The sequence below is a fragment of the Lactuca virosa genome, chromosome 3 (assembly GCF_052849685.1).
Source record: "Lactuca virosa cultivar CGN04683 chromosome 3, Lactuca_virosa_CGN04683_v6, whole genome shotgun sequence".
In the NCBI taxonomy this organism is placed as follows: Eukaryota; Viridiplantae; Streptophyta; class Magnoliopsida; order Asterales; family Asteraceae; genus Lactuca; species Lactuca virosa.
In genome coordinates, this window is record NC_136428.1 from 362,874,618 (window position 1) to 362,883,036 (window position 8,419).

The window sequence follows — 8,419 nt, forward strand, 5'->3', positions numbered from 1 at the left end:
CATGTTTTATATTGGGGACCTATTCCGCAATATCTTTTGAAAAGATTTCTCTGATTTTCTTTTAAAAAGTATAAATTAAATCGGTCTTTTCTGGCCGAGAAATTAGGGGATATCACAGTTGGTATCAGAGCATTAGTTTAAGCGAATTAGGAATTTGTAGGATTTCTAGACTTAAACTTAGAATGCTAAGTGATGATTGTGAGATGAGTGTCTACCATATTTTAGACACGAGCACTAGTTTATTTTAGGAAAGATTCCTAAAATGCCCTTATGTGCTAAATGTTATATGTTTGCCATATATGCCATTATTTGTTCGGATCTATGGTCTGTTGCCGACCGGATCTGGAAACCTTATGTGTGTAGGATTCTAAGTGTATGATTACAAGATTAGAACTAACATGTAAACGTTTCAGAGTGATAAGGGAATTGACATGTCTAACAAGGATAAAGACCTAAATTCGCCTTATTCGGTATATAGATTATAATGGCAAGAACCCGAAGTGGAGCTGGAAATGTAAACAGAAACCAACAACCTCAACCCCAAATGGTGGAACAGGTGCCTATAGTAGGAGCTGCACCAGAACCCATCACCATGGCTGGAGTACGAGCTGTGATTCAGACCATGATGGTTGAACAGAGGGAGGAGTTAAGGCAAATGTTGCTGAACAACAGGGATGAACCTTCAGTTCCTGTTGAACGACGTGAACTAAATGAAGATCGATCTGAAGAAGGGAACAACAACAGATCGGTTGGTCATAGTGAACCGCTTGTGGTTGCGGAAATGTAATGAAAATAAATAGCAGCAAGTTTATATCAATAAGCAGTAAACAAGTAGACACGAGGTTGAATCGTAACAAGGTTTGCATGCAAAGACAAGTTAGTATAAGATGAACAAGACAAGTGAAGAGGTACTTGGTTAAGTATCAATTAAGATAGCTTAAGTTAAAGAGATGAACAATCTGATATGATAAACATTCAATGATTGATAGATTGATAGTTAGTAAATTGTTAAGGATTACATGAAGTGGGAAGCTCTATTTATAGAGTCCCAAAAGTTACATCGAAATAGTAAAATAATCTAAAGTAACTGACTACGGTGACCATGAATTCACCGAATAATACATGGAATACAAGCAACATCAGTTAAAGTAAACTAAACTAGTTTCATGCAAATCTTCACTCTGCGGTTCATGTTTCAACTCTACGGTTCTTCAACATTCAAAATCAGTCTCCGGTAGTAGCTTATCTGCAGTATCACCAAGTGTAGAAGTCCGCGGTTCTTATAGCTGACGAGGGTCACTTTTTTGTTTCAACAATTTCCACTAAAGTGACCTCTCATCTGTTTTCTTCATATATTCATTTTCAGTAACTTGATGATAATCCACCAAAATTTTCTAACTTCAAACAACCACTGGTTTCTTCTTGAAATCTCAAACTTGACTTCATCAGTTGTGTGCTTTGATCTTTGCACTGAAGCCAAAGTGATATCCAGTTTCCTTTTTGTTAGTCGATGGATTGCGGTTATAGGAATGAAGTACTTGGACCATATTGAAAATAAATTAACAGAAGGGACTAAAAGAAGAACTTATCCAAACTCTAATGTTATAACTATTTTTGCCATAACGCCAAATCCAACACCACCATTGTTGTTGCTTACTGCGGTATCGACTTTGGTTGTGTTCTTCTTGTGGTCGTCACTCCACCACTCGGGATATCCAACGAGATTGAAACATTGGTCCTTCGTATGTTTCATCATACCACAGTTTTCACACTTCTGGTTACTCTTGTCTTCTTTTGGTGATCATGATCGACGATCCCCTTTGTTACGAAACTAGACCCAATAGGGTTGGTTGATTTCGTAGCAAATAACATAACCACCACCCTTGTTTCTACTTCCCATAATATTTTGATGAGATTCTTCCTTCCGAACTGATGCATATACTTCCTCTGCTAAGGGAAGTGGGTCTAATCGGAAAATATCATGTTTTATCATACTTGTCATATAAGGCATTAAGAAATTGAAACAATTTTTGTTCTGCACTGATTTTGGTGTAGACTTTGATATCATCAGGGCACTTCATCGGGTTTGGATCAATTCTTTCTAATTCTCCCCAAATCCTTTGTAGTGAAATCCATATATTTTCAAGTGACATTTTGTTTTGCTTCATCTTGTTAGCCTTGACATGAAGATTGTAGGTTTGTAATTTATCTCTCCCACTGCTATAGGTTACCACAATGTTTTTGTAGTCGTAAACTCAATTAAGTTCCTAGCGAGTACAGGTTCAATATTCCGAATGAGCCATGAAAAAACGATTGAGCCATCTTGTTCCCATTGCGCATATTTTTCATCACTCTTATCTGGAGTATTGGAAACGAGATGTGTTAACAGGGATTTGGATCTTCCGCCTATGGCGACTCGAATTATTCGAGTCCATAGTGTGTAGTTTTGGCTGTTGAGTTTGAGATTGATTTGAAGACTATCAAATAGTTTTGGGGCTGAGAATGGAAGCCATTTTTGATAAGATTTATGAGTTGCAATGACAGATCTGAAGTTGAGTTTTCTTCTCCACACATTGATTGGATTTGTTGGTTTTGAAGAGGAGGGGATTGATCAGTAAATACCACGGTTGCAGAAATCGCTCGACGGTAGCTCGGCGGTGGATAGGGTCAAGGGATTAATCGGCTAGGCGGGGATTAATCGGGGACCATTAATTATTGAAAAAATTATTAAAAATTAATAAATATAACATTAATCCTAAGAATATAAGTAAACAAGTTAACAAATAATAATTATATAATACATAATTTATTTTTCTTTTCTGTTTGTAACATTCTTCATTGAAAGCATGTTAACAACTAATAATATACATATCAATGGAACATTCTATTTGTAACATTCCTCATACGATCCACGTTATCAAACCAACCATGGATATTTATGAAGCCTTTCGTTGAAACGGGATGGTGGTTATTGGCAACAATCACCCTTTACAACAGCTTCGTCATTTGGTTGATCGAGAGACCCCACTCCAACTATCTTCAAGGCTCCATCAGAACCCAAATCAGAATCATCATTTAGCTACCATCTCCGTTTCACACATAAAACTTCAATTAGACATTTTGTCGAACACCTAGCGGGCAAAAGAAGAAGTGTCCGATTTGCACTGCTGAGAATTTATAAATTTACCCAGGTAGAACCTTAAAGAAGATGGAGTAGTTGCTGGAAGCAAGGAGACTTAAGAAACAATCTGCAATTGCCAAAATCGAGCTCAAAGAAGTAGCTACCAGCAACCTAGTCAGATAGTTTCCAAAAAAACGAATTAAAATCAACTGAATCAGAATTAAAATCAACTGAATCGAAGGAAAAACGAATTCAGACCAGTTTTGAGTCGAAAGAAGTCATACCAAAAACGAATTTAGACCAATTTATGCCACCTGGTCCAACCGACACCTGCAACCTCGTTAATCTAAGTCGTTGGGGTTTGTTTACACGGTGTAGGAGGTAGCGAGGTTCATTTACACATCGCCGGACGTAGCGTCTCCTCCGCCCGCTTTATACCTCATTAAAATCAACTGAATCATAATCCTTTAACGATCCTTTAACGATCGATCAAAGAAGAAAAAGGGAAATTGAAGATGATGGTAGCGTCTCCTCCACCATTATCCTTTAACTCATTTGTACACTCGGGTCATGATACCTTCAATATTTGAGAAGAAGGGTGGGTCGGTGATGGAACTCCAATTTACGTAATGCAAAGTAGGGAAGAACGGGATGCAAAGTGGAGATATGAAACAATTATAAGTTTATCCCACATTGCAGGTGTGAGCAATCTTTAGAGGCAAACTTATTCTATAAAAAGAGCTTGTATCTCTTAGAAAACCAAACTCCAGCTGTGTTAGCGAGTTGGCTCCTTTGAGCTGGCAAGTTTCTTAAATTCATTTGGTCCGATTTGGTGCGAGTTGGTCTGATTTAGTCCGATTTGGACCGAATTGGACCGGTTTTGACCGATATTGACCAGGGCCGATTATTTAACCCTCTGACACCTATTCGTATGCGGTTGGAGGCAGTCAAGCGCCTAGGCCCCGATTAATCGGCCGCCTAGACCGATTTATACAACACTAGTAAATACCGAACAGTTTGGTCCTAAAACTAAGAACATTACTCTGATACCATGTTATGAATGGCTCAAGAAGAATTATTTGTATTGAATTGAATAAATAATTACACAGAAAAAGAGCCATTTGTTGGCTATTACAGGAAAAATGAAAAACTATAAATGAGCTATATAATTCCTTAATTTTGGCTTAATTTTAGAAGATAAGGTTGGCACACCATTAAGTGATCCCTTAATTTCCGCAACCATATTTTTTTCTTCTAACGATTCAAACTCTTATAACCTTTTTTTTTCTCCAATAAAAACTACAATTCATGCAGGAAAGTTATAGCATTCTACCCTAAAAATCAGAGCTACAAAAATTCATTTTTTCTTCACACTCTTCCATAGAGTCATTATGACGATTTCATTACAACCTTAGAAGTAATTTTTTTTAACCGGCAAACTAACCTACTCCTAAATACCACCTATGTCTCCTAATGAGACTTGAACCCATGACCTCTCATTTGAGAGAGTCACTCATTACCGCTAGGCCAAAAGCCCTTTGATACTTTAGAAGTAATACATGGTGATTTTTATCATGAAGTTCATCTTGTACAATCATTGATCAAGATTTCTTCTAGATTTATTTATTCATTATCAACACGTTCAACTTGAACCCTCGTGATCACAACTAGGAAGTAGGATTATATTTTATTACGTGTTTTGAATTTTTGAACGATATAGATTTGTAAACATTTATTTGGATTATGTTTTTCATTCGTATTATTTATTTTTCAATATTTTGTTTTATATCATTCTTTTAAATCAAGTATAAGACGATTATTTTTATGAATTTCCTAACTATGTCCAATAACCCATAGTGTGTGTAAGATAGTTAATGCAATTACACAAGAGTCATACCAAATTTGAGTTAATTAAGTGAAATAATTATAAATTATGTCCATGTGCTTGTTAATAAACGAAAATCGAAATAAACGAAGATAAAACCTCCTTTTTTTTAGTGTATTTTTGTTTCGCATCAAGGACAATGCTCATTCCACACTAAAACTTATTTTTTACACTAAATTGCGCTATTACAACACTAAACCTAACACTAAATATAGATTTGGTGAATACTATAATGTTATACTATATTCAATAACAATAAATATTGTGTTGATGTTTCCTAGTATAAATTGGTCCATCAAATGTGAGTTTATTCATTTTTACTATATTTTTTTGTGTATTTATAATATTTATGTAGTAATGTTATGATTGTTATTAGATTTATTAGTTTAAAATACAATATGTATAATTATATAATTCTAATATTTGTTGGTTATAAATAATTAATATAAATCGTTAAGCTATTGTAATAAAAAGATATGCTTCACATATTTAAAAACTTAACAAATATAAGGATTATTTTGTAAAATTATAAAAAACAGATATAATTATAATTAAAAGAATTGTTGTTTATGTTATATATAGTTTAATGGATTGGAGATAATTTATTGTTTACACTGCTTTCACAATATATTTGAAGGTTTAGTGTAAATGATTATCTTATGAGTCTGAGATAGTATGATGGTTGCCATCATCGGTTGGCTTAGAAGAATGAAGCTAGTTTTCATGTAATTTTTTATATTAGATGAACATACGTACTTTTTAGATAAATGTATTTTTGTGACAAAATATTATCGATCTATATATTTTGTAGTAATTTTCTAGCGTGTTTTGAGATATATGTAGTGCTTTCTTTTAAATTATTGGAAGCAACATGTGTTTTGTTCTATGAGTGCTTCAAGCAATCCTTTTAATTTTGAAATAATAACCGCATCGGACTTTTATTTTTCGAACACAGAAGTACTTTCGCCTTTATACATAATTTTATATTCAAAGATAATTTTCAATAGAAAAATAATTAGCTTGTGGAAAATAATTTTTGTTTTTTAAGAATGTTGCACATTTATAACAATTTTGGGACAAACTATTTATTTAAACAGTTCTGAAATATACTTTTAGGAAGTAGGTATGTTAATGCACAAAGTGTCTTCCACAACGGCATATATATATATACAATGCAACGTCCCTCATAATTACCATCAACATTAATAACCTACCTACCTGCACCTGTTGCAAGATTGTACGTAGCTTCTCAATAAGAAAATACAAGATGGGCGTTTTGAGTTATGACAGGAAAGCTGAGCTCACAGAGTTCGACGAAACCAAAACCGGCGTGAAAGGACTTGTAGATGCCGGAGTTACGGAGGTCCCTCGGATATTCCTCCTACCTTCACCTGAAAACCTAAACTCTGACCAAGAGCTTACTCTTCCAACCATCGACCTCAAAGGAATCAACGAAGATCCTATTCGGAGAAAGCAGGCGATGGAAGAAGTGAAGGATGCGTTGGGGAGTTGGGGGTTCTTCCAGATGGTGAATCATGGAATTCCGGTTGACATTTTGGAGGAGATGAGAAAAGGAGTTTTACGTTTTTTTGATCAGGATAGTGAGGTGAGGAAGCAGTGGTACACAAGGGATCGCTCTGCGAATAGGGTGGTGTATAACAGCAACTTTGACTTGTACTCTGCACCGGTGACCAACTGGCGAGACTCTTTCTTGTGCACCATGTATCCTAATCCTCCTCAACCAGAAGAGTTGCCACCACCTTGCAGGTTTTCATAATTCTAATTCTATTTGTATTATAAAATAATTAACACGTCATTGATCACATGCAATATGAATAAATATGTGTTCACATGAGTAAGTTCTATGATATCCATTGACATTAAAATAATAGAATCCGAATGTACGTAGAATATAACTATCCGATATTTTGTTTAATTGGGATATCCTCGCAGAGATATTTTGTTGGAGTACTCGAGTCAAGTAATGAAACTCGGATGCTCTATATTGGAGTTGATGTCTGAGTCTCTAGGGCTCGCCCCCAATCACTTTTTCGACATGGGATGTGCTGAAGAGATTCAAGTTACCGGCCATTACTATCCTCCTTGCCCACAACCTGAGTTAACAATGGGCACCACTGAACACAGTGATGCGGGTTTCATTACGATTCTTCAACAAGATCTTATTGGTGGCCTAAAGGTCTTTTATCAGAACCAATGGACCCATGTTACTCCTATACCAGGAGCTCTTGTAGTGAACGCTGGAGATCTATTACAGGCATCTCTCTCTCTCTCTCTCTCTCTCTCTCTCTCTCTCTCTCTCTCTCTCTCTCTCTCTCTCTCTCTCTCTCTCTCTCTCTCTCTCTCTCTCTCTCTCTCTCTCATAGATACACAAGCTTCTTTAATATTGTTTGCATGACCATAAAACTCAAAGTATAGTGGACTAATACATAGCAATCAAAATGGAATTTGTTTTCAGCTAGTTACAAACGACAAGTTTGTGAGTGCACGCCACAAAGTGATGGCAAACAAGGTTGGTCCGCGAATATCAGTGGCATCATTTTTTTTGGCTAACCTGAACCCTAAGACATTGAGGGTGTTGGAACCTATCAAGGAGTTGCTTTCGGAAGATGAGCCAGCCAAGTATAGAAGTACGACAGCAAAAGATTTTATGGATTATTTCTATTCAAAAGGACTTGATAAGACTCCTGCTCTTTTGCATTTCAAGAAGTAGCTCAATAATTACATATTGTTTTGGAATAACGGCTCCTCGATGAAGCTCTCCTTCTTAAATTTGTGTCATGCGCTTGTAATAGATATTAAAACTTGTTTTGTGTAGTTATTGTAAGAATTTGGCAGATATGCTAAGTTTTTACATGCTATATATTTCACTAAGTTTTCTATAAATTTAAGTTTAAATTTGAACACTATTTAAAGAAGTATTTACGTGCTTTTTTGAGCTTTATATATATATATATATATATATATATATATATATATATATATATATATATATATATATATATATATAGAGAGAGAGAGAGAGAGAGAGAGAGAGAGAACTCAAAGTTTCCCGAAAACTCAAAAACTAAAAGTGGAACGCCGGATCAATTTTTTGGACGGATTAGATTGATGATGGTATGATTGTAATTATCGTTAATCTTAATGGTATGTTAGACTTTTTGAAAAAGATCACAAGGGCATAATAGACATAAAACATATCATTTCAATTTATTAACTAATTATAATTAATTTTAATTGAACCTCTCTCTTTCTTCTCTTACGTCTTCTTTCTCTCTTTCTCTCTATTGTCTCATCTTCTTCACGCCTCCCCTCTCCAGTCGTCGCCTTCGTCCGACGAATGTCTCTGATGTCGATTTCGACCACTTTCAACACCACACTGAGGATCGAATTGG

At 35.4% G+C, this 8,419-nt stretch overlaps 1 protein-coding gene across 1 annotated transcript; it reads left to right on the forward strand.

Moving 5' to 3' along the window:
- Positions 1-6,181: 6,181 nt before the first annotated feature.
- LOC145167604 (1-aminocyclopropane-1-carboxylate oxidase homolog 1-like) lies at positions 6,182-7,942 on the forward strand. The gene is made up of 3 exons (XM_079086839.1): positions 6,182-6,773; positions 6,960-7,281; positions 7,483-7,942. The coding sequence occupies exons 1-3, from the start codon at positions 6,274-6,276 to the stop codon at positions 7,735-7,737; spliced, it is 1,077 nt and encodes a 358-aa protein (XP_078942965.1). The 5' UTR covers positions 6,182-6,273; the 3' UTR covers positions 7,738-7,942.
- Positions 7,943-8,419: the final 477 nt, after the last annotated feature.

Coding starts and splice junctions, on each gene's coding strand:
- LOC145167604 (XM_079086839.1), top strand. CDS start 6,274: ATGGGCGTTTTGAGTTATGACAGGAAAGCTGAGCTCACAGAGTTCGAC. Junction 6,774..6,959: donor GAGTTGCCACCACCTTGCAG/GTTTTCATAATT, acceptor ATATCCTCGCAG/AGATATTTTGTTGGAGTACT. Junction 7,282..7,482: donor ACGCTGGAGATCTATTACAG/GCATCTCTCTCT, acceptor ATTTGTTTTCAG/CTAGTTACAAACGACAAGTT.